General features: G+C 49.5%; 1 protein-coding gene across 4 annotated transcripts in view; it reads right to left on the reverse strand.

The window, feature by feature from the left end:
• Positions 1-25,820, reverse strand: part of RAVER2 (ribonucleoprotein, PTB binding 2) — a 418,859-nt gene that overhangs the window by 338,303 nt on the left and 54,736 nt on the right. For all 4 annotated transcript variants that reach the window (XM_085602376.1, XM_085602379.1, XM_085602377.1 and 1 more), the window contains exon 2: positions 18,347-18,413. In XM_085602376.1, the coding sequence (XP_085458502.1) occupies positions 18,347-18,413 (67 nt within the window). The remainder of the gene's footprint in view (positions 1-18,346; positions 18,414-25,820) is intronic.

Below are 25,820 nucleotides of genomic sequence, written 5' to 3' on the forward strand. Positions count from 1 at the left end.
ACAGACACACAGACAGACAGACAGACAGACACACAGACAGACAGACAGACAGACACACAGACAGACAGACACACAGACAGACAGACAGACAGACAGACAGACAGACAGACAGACAGACAGACAGACACACAGACAGACACAGACACAGACACAGACACAGACACAGACACACACAGACACACACAGACACACAGACACACAGACACACAGACACACAGACACACAGACACACAGACACACAGACACACAGACACACAGACACACAGACACACAGACACACAGACACACAGACACACAGACACACAGACACACAGACACACAGACACACAGACACACACACACACACACACACACACACACACACACACACACACACACACACACACACACACACACACACACACACACACACACACACACACACACACACACAGCCTTTGCAGGCTAAGTGTCTTGGTGCAGAACAAAACATCCCTGTGTGCCATGCCCACAACACACACTGCCCTGGCATACCTCAGTCACCCCTCTAGATGGGTGCCCTATGCCAGTGGTGTGGGTACAGGTGCATGAGCCCTGTGCCCCTACAGTACCCAGGTCCATTCCTGGGTACTGTAAGTGCAGTGCTGCCATTAAGAGTACATGGTGCTGGGAGGTCGTCAACACAAACTCCACAGCACCATGATGGCAACACTGAAGACAGAGAAGTTTGGTATCAAACTTCTCAGCACATTAAACCCACACTGATGCCAGTGTGGGATTTAATGTACAATGCACGTCAGAGGGCAACTTAGAGTTGCCCCCCGAACATAAACTACAATCCACGTCTTGTCTGAGGGGCTGCCTAGGCTGCCACAGCCCAGACATGTTGCTAGAGCCTGGGTAGAGAGCCATCTGCTTTCCTGGGCCTGCAACAATGCACATCCTGGGCGAGGTGCTAGGTCTCCTCCCCCAGGATGGGCAGGGGAAGCTTCAAAGGCATGCCGCCTTTGTGAGCTTCTCCAGGCCACTTGCTGTACTCAGCAACTGGCCCCCACCGGTTCTGAGCCCCACTCTGGCGGGAAGACTGGGCGGGAAACCTCAACGGAGGAAAGGGGGTGTGCCAGCCTCTTCCAACCCCACCCCTCAGGTGGGGGAGGCGAGGTGAAGCACATCCACGGGCTCTCGCTATCTTGAAAATGGGGAGCCCTACCCAATCAGGATTAGGCTACTGCCCCCCTCCAACAGGAGAGTGGCAGGATAGGGGGTGTACCCACCCCAGAGAAGGGACCCATTGGTCCCAGCACTTTACCTACCTGTAACGCCCCTAAGTGTAGTATTTAGGGACACCCTGAACCTTCCTTCCTCAGATCCCGATTCCGAAACAAGCAAGAAGATCAAGAAACAAGAAGACCTGCCGTGCAGCTGCTAACAAGAAGAAGACACCACCTGACTTGGCCCCAGCCCCACAGACCTGTTGACCCTCAAACCTGTTCCAGTGATCAGCAACCTCAAAAACCCCGGAGGACGTGACTGCCTTGTGACTCTTAAAGACTAGGACTCCCACGAGCAGTGGTTCTGCTCAAAGCAAGTAACAAGCCCCTGGTGCCCACCAGGAACCGCAACTCCTTCACACTCTGCACCTGCCAAGCGTGGCCTGTGCCGGAGTGGACAAAGGCCACGAGGACGTCCCCCCGGCGACTGTGACCCCGAATCCAGCACCCAAGTATCCTCCTCGATGCTCCTGACGACGCCTGCAGCCTCAACACCAGAGACCCCCCCCCCCCCCACCCAACCGCGACCAGCTGAGGGTAAGATTTCCCGACACGAAAAGACACCCCTGCACCCGGCGCCCTGTGGCCCCCTGTGCCCAGCTTCTGGGTGCCTACCTGTTAGAAAGGATAGACGGACCGGGAGGGTCGGCCGGGGTCAGGAAGAGAGGTCTCCGGGGAGAGCCGTCTCCAGCGATCGTACAGACAAGTAACTTCCCCCCCCCCACAGACAGATACCACACACGGATAAGGTTCAGTGTTCTTTATAAGCACTTCTTAAGGTACGGTTGGATGTTACAAGGAGGTCTGGACTCAGGGGTCCCCTCGATTCAAGTCTCTCAAAGCAGGGTAAGGGGTAGCGGGACAGTCTGTCTACCAGTCAGGTAGTTTGGATGAGATGATGATTAGCTCACAATCCTCGAGCTTAGTTGGTGCGGGCCGCGGCAGCGCCAGCAGGTCCCGGTGAGGATGGTCGTTACAACGGGCCGCGGCAGCGCCAGCAGGTCCCGGAAAGATGGTCGATATACGGTCCGCGGCAGCGCCAGCAGGTCCCGGTGAGGATGGTCGTTACAACGGGCCGCGGCAGCGCCAGCAGGTCCCGACGAGGATGGATGTTGTAGAAGGCCGCGGCAGCGCCAGCAGGCAGGACGATGGTTCACAGGAGCGGGCTACGGCAGCGCCAGTAGTCCGTCAAGGCTGAGTTCTCTCGGTGTCTCTCGACTCCAGGATACAACTGCCTTCCTGCTCCGGAGTTGCCCCAGTTATAGGGCAGGCGCTCTTTGATGTCCGGACCCTCGCACTTGGAGGTCGGAGGGCCCGGGATGAAGGTGTCCAGACACCCAGCAGGGGGTGGAGCCAGCGCCTGGGGGAGCTGGAGGCGATCGGCACCTGGCGGGGGAAGAGCTCTTGACACTTCGTCCTCCTATTGACCTGCCAAGTGGTCCGCTCACCTCCCGGGTGGATGGTGGTGCCGGGATGTCGGGGCCGGTCAGGCCCGGGGTTTAGGGTCGGGGCGAGGCCACGCGGCCTCGTGGTGCAGGGCCCAAGATGGCGGCTTGAACCGGCCGGGGGAGCCGGTGGGGCTGGGCCCCGTGATGAGTAGAGGTCCGAGGGACGAAGATCCGTCGGGAGACGGGGTACGGGTGCTTTTCGTGGGTTAAGCCTGGTGGGCCGGAGCTCGGGCCCTGTCGTGCGGGGAGGGAGCAAGCCCTTCGTGTGGCCTGTCCAACATGCGTCCCCCCCAGCTGAAGGCGGGGAGAGTCACCCATCTCCTTGGGGACTCTCTTCGTCGAGGCGGAAAAAGCGGGACAGGCCATCCGCGTTGGCGTGGTCTTGGCCTGGTCGGTGCTCCACAGTGAAGTCCATTTCCTGCAGGGAAATGGACCAGCGCAAGAGTTTTGGGTTCTCCCCCCGCATCTGCATCAGCCACTGCAGGGGTCGATGGTCGGTTTGTACCCGGAAGTGGGTACCGAAGAGATAGGGCCGGAGCTTTTTGAGGGCCCACACCACGGCGAAGGCCTCCCTCTCGATGGTGCTCCAGCGCTGTTCTCGGGCCAGGAGACGTCGACTGATGAAGGCCACCGGCTGGTCATGACCTTCGGGGTTCAACTGAGAAAGGACGGCTCCGATGCCGTGGTCGGAGGCGTCGGTCTGTACCATGAATTCCCGACTGTAATCGGGGGCCTGGAGCACAGGGGCGGTGCATAGAGCGGCCTTCAGCCTCTCGAAGGCCGCTTGACAATCGGGGGTCCAGTTAATCCGCTTCGGCTGGTTCTTGGACGTGAGACCCGTGAGGGGCCCCACGATGCTGCCGTAGTCCTTCACGAACCGCCGGTAGTAGCCGGTGAGCCCCAAGAAGGCTCGGACCTCGGTCTGGGTGACGGGGGGCTGCCAGGACTGGATGGCAGCAATCTTAAGTTGTAGCGGGGCCACCAGCCCGCTTCCCACTTGGTGCCCAAGGTAGGTCACAGATCCTTGGCCAATTTGGCACTTGCCGGCCTTAATTGTGAGGCCGGCCCGCTGGAGGGCCTGTAGGACCTCTTGGAGGTGACGGAGGTGGTCGGGCCAGTGGTGGCTGTATACAGCGATATCGTCCAGGTAGGCAGCGCTGAACTCTTCGAGCCCCGCCAAGACCTGGTTCACGAGGCGTTGAAACGTGGCGGGGGCATTCTTCATGCCGAAGGGCATGACCTTGAACTGGTAGTGGCCATCGGGGGTAGAGAAGGCTGACCGTTCCTGAGCCCTGGGTGTGAGGCCGATCTGCCAGTAGCCCGCTGTTAGGTCGAAGATACTGAGGTAGCGGGCGGCCCCCAGCCGGTCGATCAGCTCGTCTGCTCGGGGGATCGGATGAGCGTCGGTCCGGGTGACAGCGTTCAAGCCCCGGTAGTCGACGCAGAATCTCAGTTCAGGTGCGGTGCCGGGGGCAGCGGCTTTGGGGACCAATACAACCGGACTGGCCCAGGGACTGTCCGAGGGCTCGATGACCCCGATTGTGAGCATCTTGGTCACCTCCTCCTGTATGCAGGCCCGTACCCGATCTGGTACTCGGTAGGCCCGGTGTCGGACAGGGGGACTGTCCCCGGTGTCCACGTCGTGCAAACACCAAGGGGTGACCCCGGGGGTGAGGGAGAACAGGGTAGCGAACTGCAGCAGGAGGTTCCGGCAGCCCTGGCGTTGCTCCGAAGTGAGGGCGTCAGAGAGCCGGACCCCGTCCACGGAGCCGTCATTCTCCTGAGTCTTCAGAAGATCCGGGAGGGGTTCGGAGTCTTCCTCTGCCCCACTGTCCGTAGCCATCAGGAGGCTGAGTTCTGAGCGCACAAAGTGGGGTTTGAGTCGGTTGGTGTGGAGGACCCGAAGGGGGTTCCGGGAGGTCCCCAGGTCGATGAGGTAAGTGACGGGGCTTTTGCGCTCGACCACTTTGAAGGGCCCCGTCCACTTATCTTGCAAGGCACATGGTTCGGTGGGGGACATCACCCATACCTGTTGTCCAGGCTCGAACTCAACGGAGGAGGCCTTGTGATCATACCACTTCTTCATGTCCTCCTGGCTGGCCTCAAGGTTCGCCTTGGCCATCTCTCTGAAGCGCCGGGTCTGATTGCGTAGGGCCAGGAGGTATCTGAAGACGTCTGGAGGGGTCTTTAGGGGGGCCATCTCCCAACCTTCTTTTACTAGGCTGAGGGGCCCTCGCACAGGGTGCCCGTACAGGAGTTCGAAAGGGCTAAAACCGAGGGACTTCTGGGGAACTTCGCGGTAGGCGAAGAGGAGGCACGGGAGTAGTACGTCCCACTGGCGACGGAGGGGCTCTTCCAATCCCCCAATCATCCCCTTGAGGGTGCGGTTAAAACGCTCCACTAGTCCGTTCCCTTGGGGGTGATAGGGGGTCGTGAATCTGTAGGTGACCCCGCATTGTTGCCAGAGGGACTTCATGTATTTGGATATAAAGTTCGTGCCTCGGTCGCTGACGACTTCTCGGGGGAAGCCTACCCGGGAGAAGATCCCCATTAGGGCCCGGCCAACCACCGGAGCTGTCACGGTCCGTAGGGGCACCGCCTCGGGGTAGCGGGTGGCATGGTCCACCAGTACTAAGATGAACCTGTGTCCTTGTGCCGTGCGGGGGTCCAGAGGCCCCACGATGTCTATCCCCACCCTCTCAAACGGGGTGATGACCACAGGGAAGGGTTGCAGAGGGGCTTTCAGCTTCCGACCACTCTTCCCGCTGGCTTGGCATGTGGGGCAAGATCGGCAGTGGTTCAGGACGTCGTTCCTCATCTTCGGCCAGAAAAAGTGGGTCACTAGGCGGCTGTACGTTTTATCTTGGCCCAGGTGTCCAGCCAGGGGGACATCGTGGGCCAGGTTGAGCAGAAAGTCTCTGAAGCGGAGAGGTACCACCAGTACTCGACCGGCCCCCAGCTCGGCGATTCTTTGCTCGCTGTATAGCAGGTCGTTATCCCAGTAGACCCAGTGAGTTCCGGTGGAGTCCCCTGCGTTCTGGGCGCTGGCTTGTTGGCGGAGTCCCTCGAGGGAGGGACAGGTCTTTTGTTCCTGGCGGAACTGTGCTTGGGTGGGCCCCCCCTCTTGACGCCACTGAGCCAGGTCAGGAAGGTCCTGGGGTTGCGCGTCCCCTTCGGCCGTCGGGTCTGGGAGGCTGGCCTCGTCGTCGTCTTCTACTGGGGCGACTGGGGGCGGAGGTGCTGGCCATTCTGGTTCTTCTGATCGAGGGACGGCACGGGCGGCCATAGACCGGGTAGTTATGCAGGCCCAGTCCGGGAGGCCCAGCATCCCCAGGTGCTCTCTTCTCTCAACGGTGGCCCACGGGGAACTCTCGAGGTCATTCCCCAGGAGGCAGTCCACGGGGGCATCGTCCCGGACCGTCACCTTCAACAGGCCGGAGACCCCTCCCCATTCGAATGGAACGCAGGCCATTTGACACATACTTTCAGAGTTGTCTGCCGAGCGGACGGGGCAGAGAATGTTCGGCAGGATCTGCTCGGGCTTCACCAGGTGACAGCGGACGGCCGTCACACTGGCGCCTGTGTCACGCAAGGCCTCGGCTCGCTGTCCATTAATGGTCACCCACTGACCGTATTTCCTGGTGTTAGCGGGTAGGGGAGCCCGCGGGACCATGTCTCTTCCCCCCAAGCACGCCAGGACCATGGCGGCCGGCTCCCACTCTTGCTGGGTCGGCTCATACTCCTCTGGTTCCTCCAATGATCGCTCCTCCCCCAGGGCGGCGGCAGCTACCTGGCGGGGCTTGGGTGTTTGGTTCTGCGGGCAGCTCGGGTCATTGGCGTAGTGGCCGACTCGCTGGCATCGGTGGCACGTGACGTTGGCTCGGACCCCAGGGCGCCACGGGGGGTTTCCCCGACCGGCCGGAGCCGGGGTGCTGGCCACGGGTGTTGCGGGCAAGGCGTCTCTCCCTCGCCCCTGGCCCCCTCCTCCTCCTCCTCCCCGAGGACGGTGCTGGCCTTGGTTGTTTCTGTTCTGTTCGTGTGGCCCCCTCCGGCCCACTCGGGTGCTTTCCCATCGGTCAGCTTCGGCGGCGAGCTGCCGGGGGTCAGTCAGCTTACTGTCGAGGAGGTGCTGCCTGAGCTCGACGAAGCAGTTGTTCGACAGGTGCTCCCATACCATCAGGTTAAAGAGTTGTTCGTAGGTGGTGACCTGGCTCCCCTTTATCCAACCCTCGAAGGCACGGCTGAAATAGTTCACGTATTCTACCCAAGTTGTACCTGGGATCCGGGTGCAATCTCTGAACCTCTGGCGGTACATCTCGGGTGTGAGGCCGTATCGGGTGAGGAGGGCAGCCTTCATGTGGTCGTAGGACGACATTTGGTGATCTGGGAGCTGCAGTAGGGCATCGCGCCCCTCGTTGATAAACCTCCCCCAGAGTCCGGCTCCCCAATCACTCCGGTCGATCCGGTGGGAGGTCATGGCGATCTCGTAGGCTTTAAACCACTGTTGTATGTCGTCTTCTCGGACATACTCGCGGACAACATCCTTGGGGATGTGGACTTTTTTCTCGATTGGCCCCGGGGTGTGTGGTCGCTCAGGCACCCCCAGTTCTTTATTCTGTTTCCGAAGTTCTATTTCCGCCAGTTTGCGCTCGTGCTCGAGCGTTATTTTTTTCTCCTCCAGCTCTCTCTGTCTCTGCTTCTCTTCTCGTTCATCTCGGAGCCGCATGTGCTCGAGGTTGAGTTTCTGTTCAGCTAACTTGAGTTCCCCATCCATCTTGAGTCGTGCCATTTCCAACTCGTGCAATCTGGTTCTTTCTCTTTCTCGGATCTCCTCCTGCGAGAGGCCCGTTCCCCGCTCCTCCGGAGCCGTGGCGTTCCCCTCTGGTGTGATGCTGCTTTGGTCGGAGGGTCCGGCGACCCCAGTTTCTGTCCACGACTCTAGGGCGTGCTTTAGATCATCTTTGGTACTCAGGCCGGTGGTAGCAATGCCAAGTTCTATGCAGAACTGTCTCAGTTCGCGGTGGTTGTATTCTTCTAATTTATCCATTTGGAATTTCTCGGTGGAGTTGCTATCTTTGGCTGACATCGTGTTGTTGTCGTGGGGTGAGCTACTCTCTGTACGATTACGCGTTGATTCGGATCGCGCCGCTGGCCACCAATGTTAGAAAGGATAGACGGACCGGGAGGGTCGGCCGGGGTCAGGAGGAGAGGTCTCCGGGGAGAGCCGTCTCCAGCGATCGTACAGACAAGTAACTTCCCCCCCCCCACAGACAGATACCACACACGGATAAGGTTCAGTGTTCTTTATAAGCACTTCTTAAGGTACGGTTGGATGTTACAAGGAGGTCTGGACTCAGGGGTCCCCTCGATTCAAGTCTCTCAAAGCAGGGTAAGGGTTAGCGGGACAGTCTGTCTACCAGTCAGGTAGTTTGGATGAGATGATGATTAGCTCACAATCCTCGAGCTTAGTTGGTGCGGGCCGCGGCAGCGCCAGCAGGTCCCGGTGAGGATGGTCGTTACAACGGGCCGCGGCAGCGCCAGCAGGTCCCGGAAAGATGGTCGATATACGGTCCGCGGCAGCGCCAGCAGGTCCCGGTGAGGATGGTCGTTACAACGGGCCGCGGCAGCGCCAGCAGGTCCCGACGAGGATGGATGTTGTAGAAGGCCGCGGCAGCGCCAGCAGGCAGGACGATGGTTCACAGGAGCGGGCTACGGCAGCGCCAGTAGTCCGTCAAGGCTGAGTTCTCTCGGTGTCTCTCGACTCCAGGATACAACTGCCTTCCTGCTCCGGAGTTGCCCCAGTTATAGGGCAGGCGCTCTTTGATGTCCGGACCCTCGCACTTGGAGGTCGGAGGGCCCGGGATGAAGGTGTCCAGACACCCAGCAGGGGGTGGAGCCAGCGCCTGGGGGAGCTGGAGGCGATCGGCACCTGGCGGGGGAAGAGCTCTTGACACTTCGTCCTCCTATTGACCTGCCAAGTGGTCCGCTCACCTCCCGGGTGGATGGTGGTGCCGGGATGTCGGGGCCGGTCAGGCCCGGGGTTTAGGGTCGGGGCGAGGCCACGCGGCCTCGTGGTGCAGGGCCCAAGATGGCGGCTTGAACCGGCCGGGGGAGCCGGTGGGGCTGGGCCCCGTGATGAGTAGAGGTCCGAGGGCAGAAGATCCGTCGGGAGACGGGGTACGGGTGCTTTTCGTGGGTTAAGCCTGGTGGGCCGGAGCTCGGGCCCTGTCGTGCGGGGAGGGAGCAAGCCCTTCGTGTGGCCTGTCCAACACTACCTAACCCACAGCTTCCCAAATTACCTCTCGAAGTGGTGGTCGAACCTGAACAATCTTCGTCCCCGAGGTTGCAGCCTTTGTTCGTCACTGAGCTTCTTCATTGAAATCCATTGAGCGCCCAACGGCTCAAAAGCACCCTGCACCCAGCCGCCCGAGTGCCCCTGGGAGTGCAACATCTATCCTAATCTACTTCCCCACTTGCCCTAAGTGACCAGGAGCACAGCTCACACAGCCGCGTGGCCCGCTTGCCAGCAGCCACCAACCGAAGGCCCCCTGCCCGCCATAGAATAACATTGGGCCTAACTCTCTCTGCACCCGGCTGCCCCTGTCCCGCTGAGGGTGTAACAACTGTACCTACCTGACCCTGGGAGACCCCTGAGTCTATGCCCAGAACCTTAACTCTGCCAGTCGAGTACTTACCCATAAGCCGATAACTCACTTTTCTTCCATAGGGTAACATTGACTGGTTTCACTTGGAAATTCTTCTAAGTGTCGAGTTTTGAAACTTTAAAATATTCACTAAAAATCAGCCGATCACCGAAAATGAATTTACTCACCTGCTATCAGGAGAGATCCCAGTGCTGGATCTTGGTGTCCAGCACTGACCCTGAAAAGTAATTACAACCGTACTTACCTATAACTTGATTTTCCTCCCTAGGATAACATTGCCTGGTTTTTGCCAGAAATTCTTTTAAATGTCGATTTTTCAAACTTACAAATATTCCTTAAAAATCGTCTGTGTAACAAAAACAATTTCTTTCAACTGTTTATAGGAAATGCACCAGGGATGAATCCAGGATCCAACCCCGAGTAAGAAAATCATTTGTAAAGTAACTAAAATTGCATTTTCTTAAAAAGTCCCATTGAGCTCAATGTTATGATAATTGCAACAACTGTAACTACTGCATTCAAAAGTCTATTGCCTATTGAAAGTATTTATCTAAAGCATCTCATTCTGAGAAAGTATATTTTAATACCTACTGTTGGTTCTAAAATAAAACAACCATATATTTTTACATACAAACCATTGGCCTAGAGTTCAGTTCTTGAGTGTGTGAGACCATTTGTTGACTGAGTGTATACAACAAATGCTTTACACTGTCCTCTGATACTGCCTTACTGCTCGACCAAGCTACCACTTTAGAGAGTAAGGTTATATTTAACTTTAGCCTCTGCCAAACCTCTGGGGACTGTGGACTCTGTGCACACTGTACCTATTTGGGAACAGTATATACAGAGCCATTTTCTTACAATGACATCAAGTTATACCGTTTTCCGCTTCTATTGGCCTAGGGGCTTACTACAAAGTAATCTGAAAGTAATTTCAAGTACTTTAAAGTGCGTACACCACATCTCTTCTACTGCAAAGTGACTTTTATGATTATACAAAACTAGTACACACTGTCTCTTGCAAATTAACATTGTATGAAAAGTATAATTTACCTGCTGAGTAAATCTTGGTTCCAGAAATAAAAATAACCAAGTAACTTTTTATACAAACAATTGGTCTGGATTCAGTCTTTGTGTGTGTGAGATCCTTCCTTGCCTCAGTGGATAAAACAAATGCTTAACACTACCCTCTGATAAGCATGACTGCTCAACCACACTACCGCAAAAGAGAGTAAGGTATTATCTACTTTAGCCTCTGTTGTACCCTGGGGATCCAGTGGACTCTGTGTACACTATACCGGACTTTGGTACAGAACATACAGAGCCAGCTTCCTACATCCTCTGTCACATTTGACAGGTATTGTCCAAGTGTGGTAGAGCACTCTGCCTTAAGTCGCTCTGTCACCATCAACTGGAGTAGAGAGTGAAAATCTTTGACTTCCATTCTGTCACACAATACACCACAAAAAAGAATTTCAAACAGAACACCATCCGCTCACTTGTAGTCCTGAAACCTTTGAATGTAGTGAGCTGGCTTCAGGCCAAGCCATCTAATCAGAGCTTCCTTCATCCTTTGGGAATATCTGGTCTGTCACAGGTATCCTTCCTATGATGGCTGGCTCCTCCAAAGGCAACCTACCCATTAAGACAGATGTCTTATACACCTAATTCAAGGCCTGCGTCCCACAAGGTACCTCAAAGCTCACAAAATATTCCAAGATGGCCTGCTCTTCCACATAGAAATGTAAAAGCTCTCTTAGAATCTTGCCCACTGCCTAGCCTGAACTGGAGGTGAAGCTCTTTCTCCTAGATGAGGTGGTCCTTGCTGCAATTCACACGGTCAACCTTTTCCCTCTCCAGCTCTTTCCCTTTCCCTCTCTTCCCAGTCCCAGTCCTCCTGTGTATCCTGCCTTCACTCTTGTTCCTGGCAAGCTCGCCTCTGCTTCACTCACTGAAACTCCTTGGCCTTCTCCTCCGCCTTTGCTTTAGCTTTCCAGCGAGCCAACAGCAAGTTCAGAGTCTCTACTAGACTCAACCCACCCACTCTACGACACTCCACACCTCTCTGCTCCAGTCTACAACACTGTACTCCACTCTGTGCCACTCAACTCTACAACACTGTACTCCACCCCACTCAATGCCCCTCTGCTCTGTACCCCTCACCTCTATGCCACACCACTCCATGCCACTCTGCTCCACTCCATGACACTCCACTCTCCTCTATGCCACTACCGTTAAGCCATGCAGAACAGCAGCCACACTGGTGTACAGCATGGTGGCTAAAACACACTGGAAAAGCCAATAGCTGTTGCATAGGTGAGATCTATTTTCTTTGACAATGCTTTTTACTTTTCTGCCTCTGGTCTCCTTCTGTCTTTTTTTACTGGAGTTGATTTGTGCCACATGGACCAAGTTGCAAGAAATATCAGTAATGAAAATCATTGCTAAATTTCATATTCCATCAAAAATATAGACATATAATGTCAATCATATTTATTCTGTGGCGTCGCAGGAAGTGCCTCATTTCTGTTAGCGGAAAAGTGTTTTTGAGTGAAAATATTGTGGATCTTATATTACAAATATTGCTTAGGACTTCCCGATATCAGTTAATTCTTATGTCACAATAAGTCATATAACATCACATCTGTCAATGTAACTTACAGCTAATCGCTCTTTAGGATGATCTATCTTAACCGGTTTGTTTTTTAATACTATAGCGAAGCAAGTGCCTCATGTACAGTAAAAAGTTTCAAATCACAAATTAAATTGATTTTACAATATTCTGAAACTACAGCAATCATGTTAGACAATTCTGTGGGCAAGAACTCTATACATATTCTAGGGACTTAAAAGCAACTACAGTGTTAGTGGGTGTTGTGATGAAAAGGTCCCCTGCATGGGTATAGGTGTGTACCCCTACTGTAAAAGCCCCAGCTGCATGGCTATCTGGATCCTGCTCGTGTTTTTTGTCCATGGGTGAACATGGATCATGCATGTGTGCATAATGACTTGGGCCTGTCTCACAATCATTTGACCTGGTTAGACCAGGACGGGCACTCCATGCACTAACCTCATGATGATCGGGGGCTACTGCCCCTAGAGGGAATTAAGTGACATGAGCATGGCAGCGGTAGCATACCCATTTTTTGTTCACTAGAACCTGGGTAACTAGAGTGGGGCCTTCTGACTCACTCATGTAAAGTTAAGTGGCTGTGTACCTCACTACCCTTTGGCTTGCATACATTGCGTGCAGTGTTGGAAATCTTGTGATGCTTGCTTGTGCGTGCTGGGATGCATGTGTGTGGCTGTGTATAGTACATAAAATGAGGCCTTTAGGTTACATTTTGGAAGCCCAGGGCGTGAGGAAGCTTGTGGAGGTGAGGACTGCAACATCCAGACAGGAGATGTGGATTGCTGTGATTCCGGTGGGCAAGGGTGGCTAAACACACTTATTGGAGTAAATGGAGCATATCATCTTCTGTGCAAACTAAATGATTATTTGATTCAGGTAGAGTTACTGGTCAGTGGGACTTGACATCATTGCCAGGAAGATGGTGGGACTGATCAGGTTGACGCCGTAGACCTAAGAATTTTTGATGGAGAGAAAAACTTAAGCTTTTGATTCTTTATAAAGCATACTTTAATGGAGGCCGCAGGGAGTTCGTAGCTGCGGAGATTGAGGAGGATGAAATACAAGTGGCCATTATGGGGCTGCGCTTGGGCAAGGCCCCTGGGCCTGATGGGCTACCTGTAAAGTTTTTATAAATGTTATATTGAACAATTGACCCGGATACTTACCCAAGTTTTCGAAAAGGCCTAGAGAGTTAGATGACCTTCCATCATCGATGCGCCAGGCTATGATTATATCGCTCCTCAAACAGGGTAAAGAAGCTTCCAATTGTGACGCCTGCAGGCCTTTATCGTTAATTAACTGCGATACCAAAAGTCATTGCAAATAGGTTATCATTGCTAATGGAAGGATTGGTCCTTCCAGACCAGGCAGGGCCACCTCACATAATTCAAGAACCACCTTCGCACTGTTACATGATATAGACCCGGATATTCCGGAAGCGGGAATTTTATTGGATGCAACAAAATAATTCGATTCCCTTGAGTGGGGGTACATGTTTGCCATATTGAGTAGAATGGGGCTCTCCCTGCCTTTCCTGAAATGGATAAAGCGGTTATATACTAAGCCTGTGGCCACGGTTCAGATTAATGGACAATATAGTGATCCGATCAGCGTTTCAAGGGGCACGCGGCAAGGATGCCCACTGTCCCCGCTGCTTTTTGCTCTGACCGTCGAACCTCTAGCGGCTAAAATTAGACAACATCATAAGGAACAAGCCATCCAGTATCCCTCTAGACAGATTTTGATAACGCTATATGCTGACGATATCACTCTGTCTTTACGGAATCCCAGCGTCGGCCTCAAACCCAATTCTCCGGGAATTCACACGGTATGGCAACATTTCGGGAATTAAACTGAATCTGGAATAAATCTAAAATAGTCCCACTCACTCCCGCCACTGTACAATTCAACAGACTTCCCGCTGAGCTGGTGCGATCAGGAAATTAAATACCTCGGGTGGTTATCACTAGAGATAGGGAAACAACCCTCCCGGCCAATTACGGCACAGCAATTGAGACTATTAGTTTGTGGATTGATAGATGGATCACGTTGCCACCGTCTCTGCCCGGAAGGGTGGTGCTAATGAAAATGAATATTCTACCCAAACTTTTATACTTGTTCATCAACATTCCTTATAATGCCGCCCGCCCCTTTTTCAATACTCTTCGATCATTACTCTCATTAAACTCGCATGGGTGGTAAGCAGCCCAGGGTAGGATGGAAAGTCCTGAGATAATTATTTTCCATAGGGGGTTTTGAGGCTCCAGACATGGAGCTGTACTTCCTCAGCGTACAGGCTCACTACACTACCTATTGGCTTCACCCCCGCCCCCTTTCATGCCACACTTGGCCATCAAGCAGGGATACATATGGCCCACGCCTCTAAATTCCTTCTTGGGAAACAGTTCTGGGAGAGGGGGTTGCCTATCACACTGTCAGCGGCACCAATCTTGCATGGAGAAGACTGTCCAAAATGATGGGGAAACAGATACTATATTCCCAGCTATTGCCACTGCTGTACACTGCGTCAGTCACTCGCAAAGCTGTATGCCATAAAATGCTTCAAAATCTTACTGTATGGGGAGACCTATAATCGAGAGGGGCAATTTAAATCACTGCTGGGAGAGGAAAGACCTACTCCCTTGGAAGTGTTTCTATATATAAGGCTCAAAAATGAGATTAGGGCCAACGTCCCTGGGTTTCCATCAGAACCACCAACACTTGAGGTCCTCCACTCTGCGGTGAAAATGTCAGGGCCGGCTCATGCCATTTCTCACATCTATCCAACAGGGCTGACTGAAAGGCCACAAATGATCCATGGAGCCAGGGAGGAATGGGATTTTGATTTGGGGGAACCACTTCCTGACGAACAATGGGCTTACTGCTGCTCACAAATGGAGGCCATCACTGCGAGAAGCCAATTACACATCATCCATTTAAAATTTCTAAACAGAACCTATTATACCCCTACAAAATTGTACAAATTCAAATTGAGTGAAGATGATCGCTGCTGGAGATGCCGTCAGGAGGGTACGGATTTCCTGCACCTCTCTTGGCACTGTCAGGCAATATGCAAGTACTGGGGGAGAAATGCTTGGGACGCCATCTAAAATGGTTGGTGCCGCTGTCCCACCCACCCCACTACTGGGGTATATGGCTAACATACAGCAACCCGCAGGAAATACGTGGCATTAGGCCTGTAATTGGCCACGCGTAGTTTAGCGTGCAGGTGGGGAAGGGGGCGAGCTCCTAAATTCAAGTAATGGCTTTTCGATCTTATTTTACTGTAGAGATAAACTCACGACATATGCTGACCTACAGCCAGCATCATCTCGCCATAGAGACATATGGGAGCTCCTCCTGGAGTACTTACAAGACACTACTGACGATGCAGTGTAGAGCTGTATTTACCTACGCATACATACTTGGGGAGGAGCAGATTTTCGAGATGTAATAAGAGTGGGACAGATAAGCCCCCCATACTGATCTACGCTCCATGATTTATAAGACACACTGGTCAAAGATAGCTGTATTGTGCCTAGCCTAGCAGGAATCAATACAAACAGAAGAGCCCGATCTGCATTAAGGGTCATGTACTGAAATTTGGGTCAATGTAAGACCAGCTAACGATGATGGCATTATATAATGTGTTAGGACTTATGTATTTCATATGTAATATGTGTTATGCAATATCTCTCTTTATTTCCTTTTTTCACCTTTTGAAGGTATGGTTTGCCAGAAAACAAAAAATACAAAGTTTTAAAAAAAATAAAAAAAATACTTTAATGGATGGAAGCTGACAGCACAGAGTGGCGTAGAGTGGCGCAGAGTGCTGTATACATGTTCTAGTAGCGCACTGCCATTACAGACAGCACACTTTCAATTGAAATGACCATTACATTTGGGCAGACAAAGCTTTTATGGATAAAACTATACAGGGCATAAAGATAATGTGTGCAAATAGCATCACATAGTGTATTGATTTGATTGTATTAAAATATTTGTTTCCAGCACACTTCAGAATTGCAAAATGTTAATTTACAGACATTTACATTTTGTTGTGTGCTAGAAAAAAAAAAGCTTTCCTTTCACACCTAAAGATTGCCAGATAAATTCACTTTGAAGTCAGAGAAAGAAAAGTACCCTCAGAAGACAGAGCCAAACTTTTGACCTCGGTCTTTGAATGCACAGCAAATGTGACAATATAAGAACAAAATGTAAAAGCCCGTTTACAGAAAGCGAGCACTTGTGAAAGAATTCAGTTAACAAGCTATGCTCTTCAGGAGCGCAAAGGCATGCTTGACAGCCTAAAACAAAAACAGCCAGCAAACAGAAAGCAGGCAAATGTGAGTTACTCAACACAAAACCAATGGTAAGCAACTGATGGAATGCATTATTTGGTCTGCCTTCAGAATGTCCCCCCAAAAACTATTTTAAAAAACTTGAGAAACAACACACTGGATATTTTAGTGCCGAAAAATAGACGTGTTACTGTGGTAATTTATTTATTTGAAAAGCTTTATACAGAGCGAACATGCCCTGTCAGGGTATCAGAGCGCTGTACAGAGAAGCACAGAAACATTGTACATATAAGAGTGTAAACATCCAGAAAATGTGTTAAAGAACACCCAGAGGCATGGATATAACATAACTAAAATGCATAGTCGAATGGGAGACCCAGGAGAAAAACAAGAAATGATAGTCAATTAGAGGGTCAACAGAGTGTCAATATGTTCTACTATGCCACAAAAATGAAAAAAGGTGATTTGGAAGATAAATATGAGGCAAAATGGGGGGCACGTGGAAGCTCCACCACTTCCACTGCACTATCTGGCAGCATTCGAACACCTCAAGTGCAGTCGACCGGGTGGAGCACTTCCTACACAACGAAGACTAAGGGGTGCTGGTTTATTACTTTTAGCTGATGTTCATAGTGATGGATACATGATCTGAAGACAACGGCATCACACGTCTGCCATATCGGCGGCCTTAGATACTGTGCTGCATGACAGGCTCCTGGATAGGCTGCGGGAACTTGGAATAGGCGGCTATGCTTTAAAATGGCTTACTTCCTTCCTAGATAACAGAAGTCAGAAGTTTGGACTCCTCCCTTTGTGGCCTCCATCCTCAGTCTGAAAGTGGGGGTTCCACAGGGCTCTGTATTGAGCCCCATTCTTTTCAACTTGTATATGTCCCTTTTGGCACCACTGGCGGAAGCGTGTGGGGCAAAAACAATTTAATATGCCGACGATACAAAGCTTCTCATCGGTGATAAGGGAGCGGACTTGGAGGGTGAGAAGATTAGAACTTGCCTCACTAAGGTGTTTAAGTGGCTAAGGAGGTATCAATTGAAATATAATCAGGAGAAGTCTGAAATTATCTATTTGACTCCCCACGCTCTGAAGAGTGGAGACACTGGTGGCCTGAGGATAGGCCTGAGGATAGGACACTTCCTCTCCCTACGCAAAATACTGTAAAAAAAATCTGGTATGATGGATGGCACTCTCTCGATGAGATCCCAAGCCCAGTCGGTAGTAGGCACCTGCTTCGGCCTTCTGTGCAAGTTGAGGACATTTCTTCCCCGTCTACCATTGGATTACAGGAAAAACGTGGTCCAGGTGTTGGTCACCTTCAGACTAGATTATGCTAATGACCTGTACCTAGGCCTTCCTGAGTGCCTTCTCAATCTTTTATAGGTGGCTCAAAATGCAGCCACTAGAATTGTACTTATGCTTAAGCCCAGGAGTCCTACATCCCGCACCTCAAGGCATTACACTGGCAGCCAGTAGAAAAGAGGATTAGGTTTAAGGCTTTGGTGTTATTTTTCAAGGCCTTGCAAGGTAGTGGCGCAGGGTATCTCAGAAGGGGAGTTGCCCATTGTGCGCCATCGAGAACTTTGAGGTCATGCTTCACGGATCTTGCCTTCATTCCTAGAATACGCTGTGCCCTGTGTGGAGGTAGTTCCTTTAGGTTCCTGGGAGCCAAAGCCTAGAACTTTCTTCCGGTGATCCTTAGAACTGTGAGAGACCTAGCCGTCTTCAAGAAGCTGCTTAAAACCAGGTTATTCCGCATTTGACCTAGCCATTCTTAAGATTCTGCTTAAAACCTGTTTTGTTCCCTGCATCTAGGGGCGTCCGTAGGATAGATGGGGACCATTAGCGCCGGGACACTCTTGTTGAGTAGCTGTGCGCTTTATAAATGAACTCTTTCATTCATTCATTCATCAGCGTGATATTTGCAGAGCTAAACCGGGGGATCTTTTTACATCCCTGAGAGGTAACTCATCTACTTGGAAAATACAGTAATACATACAGTTATCACCTTCGAGATCTGAAGCAAAACAGTCCTTACCTGTCCCTTTGTTTCTGTCCACGTAACAGTACTTCCGTTGGTAATCTTTCAACAAGTCGTGAATCTCCTGCAAAATTCAATCAACAGCTTACTAGAGCGCTCGCTAAACAAGACCATACGCTGCAGTTGAGCGTTCAATGCATGAAGTTCGGTGTGTAACGCGTGAGGTAGAAAGAGCAGGGGTACATTCTCTACTTCAACGTCAGGGTGGACTGCTAAAGCCCAGCATGATTTAATCGATGGTTCATTAAAGAACATGCTAGCAGGTTTCGTTAATGACTTACTTTACATCACGACCAACAGGTCCAATAAGAAAATATTTAATTTAAGCAACATTTTCAGGCAACAATCAAATATCAAGCAACAGAAATATACCAATTTGTCTTCGTTTCCAGAAAGTGCAAAGCTGGATTTTAATTAATGTTTTACTTGGACAGTTCTTGCCAAGTGCAAAAATAATGCACACGATGGGAGCCATAATGGGATTGAAAAACAATTGAGAAAAACATAAATGTTAAGAACTTCCCAAGGCGACAAGTTCTCGATCCTATGAACGGACATGATATACTGAAAAACAAATTACTAATAAAACACAAGCTTCCCTATTGTATTGCTTATCGCGGAACAAAAACGGAAGGAGCGCATCTCCCGTACACATCCACTCTTGCAAAATATGGAAATCACGCATCTTACAGCTACAGACCAATACAGGGGACGTACAACCTTCTCTAAAGCACCCAGTAAAACTCACGTCACAAACCAAACTAGAGTTCTTGTTTAATCACAATTTGTCAAATAAGCAACAACTTGTTAAAATAACGTTTACTCCTCGAGATTAGAAAAACAACGAGCTGTTTGCTGAATCCTTAATGGAACTAACTGAAAGCAGAGCGGTGACCACATTTATGAGGAGGCAGGTGTACGTACGTGTTAATTGCACAAGTACGCACCAGTCACTTTTATCAAAGAAAAACTGAACAACTTGAAAGAAGTCCTTACCATCGCAAAATGTACTTAAACTCGTAACACATATACACAGCATTGGCAAAGCCAATCGTTCAGATAATTATATAGAGAACATTTATTTAATTAGTGTCAATAACGGACCTAAAAGCCCTACTCTTCCAACCGTATTTCAGCTAAAACGTTGTAATGGACTCCTGGCACAGCCCTCTCTATACTACCTTAAACTCTGCAAGGTTGAATACTGCATTCACCTTCTTACGGCTTTTGCACTTTCGGTTTTATGTAATAAGCTACAGATGGAGCAGGTAAAAAAAATGCGTATACCTCCTCTAATTTGCATGGAATTAATTACATAATCATACTAAAAATTAATTTATATAACCTGTTTGAAGTGGCAGTGTTATTAATCAACATTAAACACCTTGATAAACAAATACACATGGGACTAAATTGCTACTTGCATGGCAAAGCTAAATAATTAACAATGGTACGCGAACTAACCTTCGATTGTGTTAAAATAGTGAAATTGCATGGTTTATATTGCTTCGTGATTGTATTGTGCCTTAAAAATTATCGTGTGCCAAGTATTATCGCTTTAAATGTTGCTGCAGCTAGGAAAATACTAATATTTATTGGGATTAGTGTGAGTTTAAACATTAAAACTTTCATTTCTATATTTTAATTACTGTTATGTCTATTTTTGCTTAAGTTAACATTCGGGCCTACTAGGCCGCAATACCCAAGATGGCGTTCTCTGAAGCAGATGCCACCATGTGCGTGCGATGATTTCTGATCATGCCCAGACGGCTCTTGCCATCATGTGGTGACCTGAACTCCTGACATCGTGTTTCCTACCAAGGACAATGTGTTGGGGACTTGACCGCAAGCCAGAAGATGTTCAAATGGGAACTTGAGAGAAGACAAAGGATGAACCTATCAATAGGACCCTTTTGCCTTGAAAAGATACATTTGCCGTTTTCGCCTGAGAAAACGGAAAAATAACTTTTAATTTATGACCCCTTGTGCAAAGTCACCATGAAGAACCAGTTTGCACTGGGAAAAGTGCAATGAACTATTGATAACCCCGAACTGTCCAATCAGAACATTTGGTCTGCCCCTAATGTTGCCATATCTTGTATGAAGTAAGGCGGAAAAGGGTATAAAAAAAAACCTCATCAGTCATTGGGGCACGTTGCGTTGGAGTTGCGGTCGCAGTTAGTGTCACAGTTGGCGTTGAATTTGGGAAATAACTTTGCGGTTGCATTTGTCTTTGGGTTAATTCTCTTTGAGAAGGAGACCTGGTTGGGGGGTTGATCCTTTTTCAAAATCCCAAATTTTATTCTATGCTGTCAGTCTGAGTGTGGGATTGATCCGTACTCCGGATTGATGTATAGACTTAGCTGAATTTCTGAACCTTATTACGCCGTATCCTATATTTAGTACGACAGTTTGATCCTTTGATGGGGGACAGACTGCCTGTTCGAGGGAGTCTTCACCTGAGAATTCAGATAACTCCTTATTTGATCTGAAGCTATCATCACCTGTCAACTGGTAAATGATTTACTGCATTTTTCTTAAATTTATGTTTAAGAATAATTAATGAATGTTTAGTTTTCTTTTTAATAAATCAAAATTTTAAACAAGCTGTAGTCAGTAAATGCAAAATTTAAGAGTTCAATCAATGATTAGATAAACAAAAATTTCAAATAATACGAAACGAGTTTGTGGTTCTTAAATTAACTACTGAAAATATCAAATGTTTCCTAGGCTTTAATTGTGTTTTAGCTGGTTCTAATTCACCATCAACTAGTCCAACTAGTTGGTCCATCGACCAAACAGTGGAGTGCCTTGATGATAAAGTCAGGTTTCTGGCAATTGTATAAAATGCGTACATAAAGTAGTAAGAAGTTAATCCTGATAGATAATAAGGTACCCACTTGTCCGGCAGGCCTTCTCCTGTGTACAGATTCGGGTGAGTTTGTGTGAATGTGACGTGTTGGTGTTATGGGCCCCACCAATGAATGAATGGATGAACCTTGTGAATAAGTATCTGTGACATAAGGAGAATATGTAAATGTTATACTTCGCGCTGGATCAGTACCTGTAGTACTTTCAACCTTGTAAGTTCTTGTAACTGTATGGTCCATCTTTAACCACCTGTAACTTCGATGTAACAAGATATTTCTCCTGTAAAGAGCTCTAGCACCTTTGAGTAACACCTGCGCGATATAAATATTCATAAATGAATAAACAGAACCTATACTATATAACTAGCGGCAGTGCAAGCTTGCAATCGAGTGAGAACAGGCAGATGTACTGACCTCTGCAGATGCAATCATACACCGACCATCTCTCTCCCCTTGACAGGTAACACCGGGGCATGGTTCCCTCGCAGTTCAGGACGTGAACGGGATGGAAGCTGCTCTCGCAACATGAGCAGAAGCCGTGTAATCTTCGCTCACACCCTTAGAACCAAAAAAACGGAAAGCATCCGTGGACGGGATCACATAAACACACAGACTGGAGGTGTAACAATGGCAGCGGCAGTACAGACTGATTCTGGGCCCAAGATTTGCCCCCCCTAAAACAGAGAGGCTTGCAGGCGCCCAAACACTAACAAGATTCATACCTTTGCTTTTTCCAGACTGCTCATTTTTTTCTGTCAACAAAACTCAACTATTTAATATTTCTCTCCAGGCTGCTCACAGGCCCCATATTTTAACCAAGACCAGACAACATAGTATGCTTGTATCTAACCGCTATCGCTCATTGTTGCAAACCAGGCATGTGACCTAAAAAAGTATGTCCTAGAAAGCAACCTGCAGGACCATCAAGAAATGGAAAGATTGTTTGCCTTTTAAAATCATGAATGGGCCTCTGAATTACATGAGATTTCAGCTATTGGGATGGATGACGTATCAAGAACGACTGACTACGTGATAGTGAGCAAAAGGCCGCTTTAATGAAACAGGTGCACAAGCTTTAATACAAACCTTGGCTCTACACCTTGCAAAATCAACCTGGCCTCACTATGCATCCTAATAACTATCCAAATCCTCCTCCTCCTCCTCCTCCCCTAAGCAACCCTTCCCAAACAAAATACAATCACAACTCCCTTCACTCAAACTCCCTGCCTCCAAACCATGTGCATAGAGCACTGGTTCCATCTCATTCCATTCATAAAGTCCCCTCTGCCCCCAAAACTTCGACCGGGGTTCAGCATGACCAACTTTTCCCTCAATTACTTTTAAACTTGAGCACCAAACTGTCAAAGGCACCTGCTCATCGAAGTGGCAACCACAAACAACAAAAAAAACCTTTAGCCCTGCACACCTGCCTCACCACAACTATAATCAGGGTGGGTGGAGAAAATCATCAAACTGTCCCAGCCAGCCGGGGTGTACTCAAAGCTAAAATGGCACCCTAAACCCAACTGACATGATCCTAAAAGACCCATATAACCCGCCCCCATACTAATCGGGCAGCCCCTTGCTCCTGGACTCTACCAACCGCCCGAAGATTCCGGGAGGGAAGGGCATTCTGCACACCTCTCCACCCACTAAAAACCCTCAGTAGTATAAGCTACGAACTAGTTTGCTCACCTATTTCATCAAGAAGGACTGTGTAGTTTATTGATGACAGAAAGGAAAGTCTTGGGTGCTTAGAGTCTGTCTCTGTAGCGTTTTCACATACTTGCTCAATTTGAGAAAAGAAAAGTATCAGGGCCCAATATATAGCTCATGTCACTGCAGCTCGCAACATCCACAGTCTGAGCCAGCGCTGGCAAATCCAGAGTCAAGCCTATCTGCTACCCCTCACACTCTGACAAATGTAACAGTTTGAAATATCCTAGGTCACCCAAAGGTGGAAGAACAGCCAGGGAGCACTAGAATTATTGAACATGTTCCTTTTTTTGTTTAAAAATATATACGGACAGCGCCACCATGTGTTGGAATGTCATAATAGTGTGCCACTGTTAAAACACAGAAATGAATTCCAAGCCACGCAAACTCCGGCACAAATTAAGCACCGTGACAACGTACAGTTGAGCATTTGGATCAAATTTTGGCAATATGATGAAAGGAATGGTGCACCCGAAAATATGGTAGTCCACTGAGATCACATATGCATTTTGAAATATATACATTCTTTCTTTAATCCGTATCCATAAAAACAGTTAAAAAAAAATCCACGCTGGACTTGTATGAGAAACTGTTTTTATGGATACGGGTTAAAGAAAGAATAAATATATTTGGAAATACATATGTGATCTCTGTGGACTACCAGATTTCCAGGTGCACCATTCCATTCATCATTTGACTGAATTGCTGCTGGACAGTGTTAAGGAACAGCAGTAGGTACCGGAAAAGAAGTGCACGGTGCCATAATTTGTTGGAACTTTGTGTGAGGTGCGGTCATTTTGTCCGCCGTTGGTGTTCTTTTGGTTATTTAAGCTTCACATTTTAGCTATTTACAGAAAACGACCTGCAAAGCCCGGTCTCCCTCTTCTGCAGGTGTAAGCATGAACAAACTCAAACCAAAACGGAAGTAGTCAATGAGTAACGTATATTGCACTGTACTTACTGTTGCTGTACTTTTTTTTTTTAATAGCAGTTCATACCAATGATGAGGCTTTGAAGAACATTTAAGGGGACGTGGAGCACAGGACTCCATATTTCCGTTTTGTGGGCTTGGTTGGAAGGGCACAGGCTTACAGCACAGCCAAAGTGGGAAGTTTTCCGGTGTCATGCTTGATGGCTAGAGGTGTGCTCTTACTGTATTGCAGAGCTTAACCGAGGAGTGCAGAGGTGGTTTGAGAGAAAATGGGGTTCTGTTGCAGTAACAACTCACTTTTCACCTGGTATCTGGTGCAACTATGACTGAAAGAGTGCTGGTTCCCTGCTAATCAGGTCCCCAGAACCAGTGTTTGTTCAATAAAACTGTAGCGTGTTTGGCACCACTTCAGCTACCCCCCCAAGTTAGTCCCTAGTAAATGGCACCCCTGATATCTAGGGCCCCAGGACTGAAGGGGGTACCCTAGGGCTGTGGCACAAGTTGTGCCACCCTATGGACTCCTCACCCAGGCCATGCAAACTGACACTGCAGCCTAAATGTCTGGGTAAAGAGACAAATTTGAAATGGTACACTGCCCGGTGTGCAACATCAAGCAGCACTACCTCAGGTATAGGTAAGTTACCCCTCTAGCATGCCTTCTGGGCTCTAAGGCAGGGTGCACTATATCTTACGTGTGGGCATATCTGCACGAGCAGATATGCCCCTACAATATTTAAGTATATTCCTTAATATTGTAAGTGCCAAGGAAGCCATAGAGAGTAGATGGACGGGAAACTCGACAACTCTAGTTCCCCAGCACCAGGATGGCTTCTCTGAACCCAGAATGTTTGGTAACAAACAACTCCTTTTAATATACCCACACTGATGCCAGTGTTGAATTTATTAAACCATATACTCAGAGGGCACCTTAGAGAGGCCCCCTGAAAACTTACAAAACCTTGTGTAGTCTCTGACTGGCTTAAGACAGCCTGCCACCACCAGACACGTTCTGGATCACTGGGTCGAGATCCTGTGCTCTCTGTGGCCAGAAACTACATTCTGGGCAGAGATGTCACATCTCCTCTCACCGGATGGGCCCAGTCCTCAAGTGGGAAGCTTCAAAAGCCTGCTGCCTTTGTAATATGACCCTCAGCCTCTGCTGCTAGCAGCAAATGGCAGCTCCCGGTTTAGTCCCCCACTTTGGGCAGGAAAAACTAGGAAGAATAGGAAGTGTGCCCACCTCTGCCAGCTCCACCTCTAAGGTGTACGGGGCAAAGTGAAGCACATTTTCAGTACCCCCACCGTCTTGAATATGGTGGGACTCCTCAAATCAGGGCTAGGATTATGCCCCATCCCAAATGAGGATGGGTGGCATAACGGAGGGTTTAGATGCCCCACGTAAGGTAAGGTGCCCATTAGCCCAACCTGTAACTAGCTGAAAACACCCCTAAATCTAGTATTGGAGTGGCACTCCCAGACTCTGAAGCTAGTTCCTGCCTACCTAAGGAGAGGATGATACGACGCCATGCAGAGAAGACTAAAGATGCCCACTGACTTGGCCCCTGCCCTACCGGCTTGTCTGCAGCTTCTAAGATCCTGCAAAGAAAACAGCACCTGTCCTGCAGCCCAGCGACCTCAAAAACCCCCGGGAGGACTGTCTGCCTTCGAAAAAAGGCCAGAACTCCCAAGAACAGCAGACCCAGCCTCAAGAAACCAAGACATAAGACTATGGTGCCCTCTGGAACTGCGATCCCCAACCACTCTGCACCCAAAGCCTCTGGCCTGAGTCAAGGTGGCCCTCAGGTACAGAAAAGGTTCCCCAGCGATCCAGAGTGAGTCCAGCGTTGTCTGACCCCTCCTGGACTCCACAACGACGCCTGCAATGTGAATCTGAAGGGTACCCTCACAACTGAGCCTGTCAGATTTCCCTGTCGGCGGAGCATCTTCTGGGATC

The sequence above is a fragment of the Triturus cristatus genome, chromosome 4_2, assembly GCF_964204655.1.
Source record: "Triturus cristatus chromosome 4_2, aTriCri1.1, whole genome shotgun sequence".
NCBI lineage: Eukaryota > Metazoa > Chordata > Amphibia > Caudata > Salamandridae > Triturus > Triturus cristatus.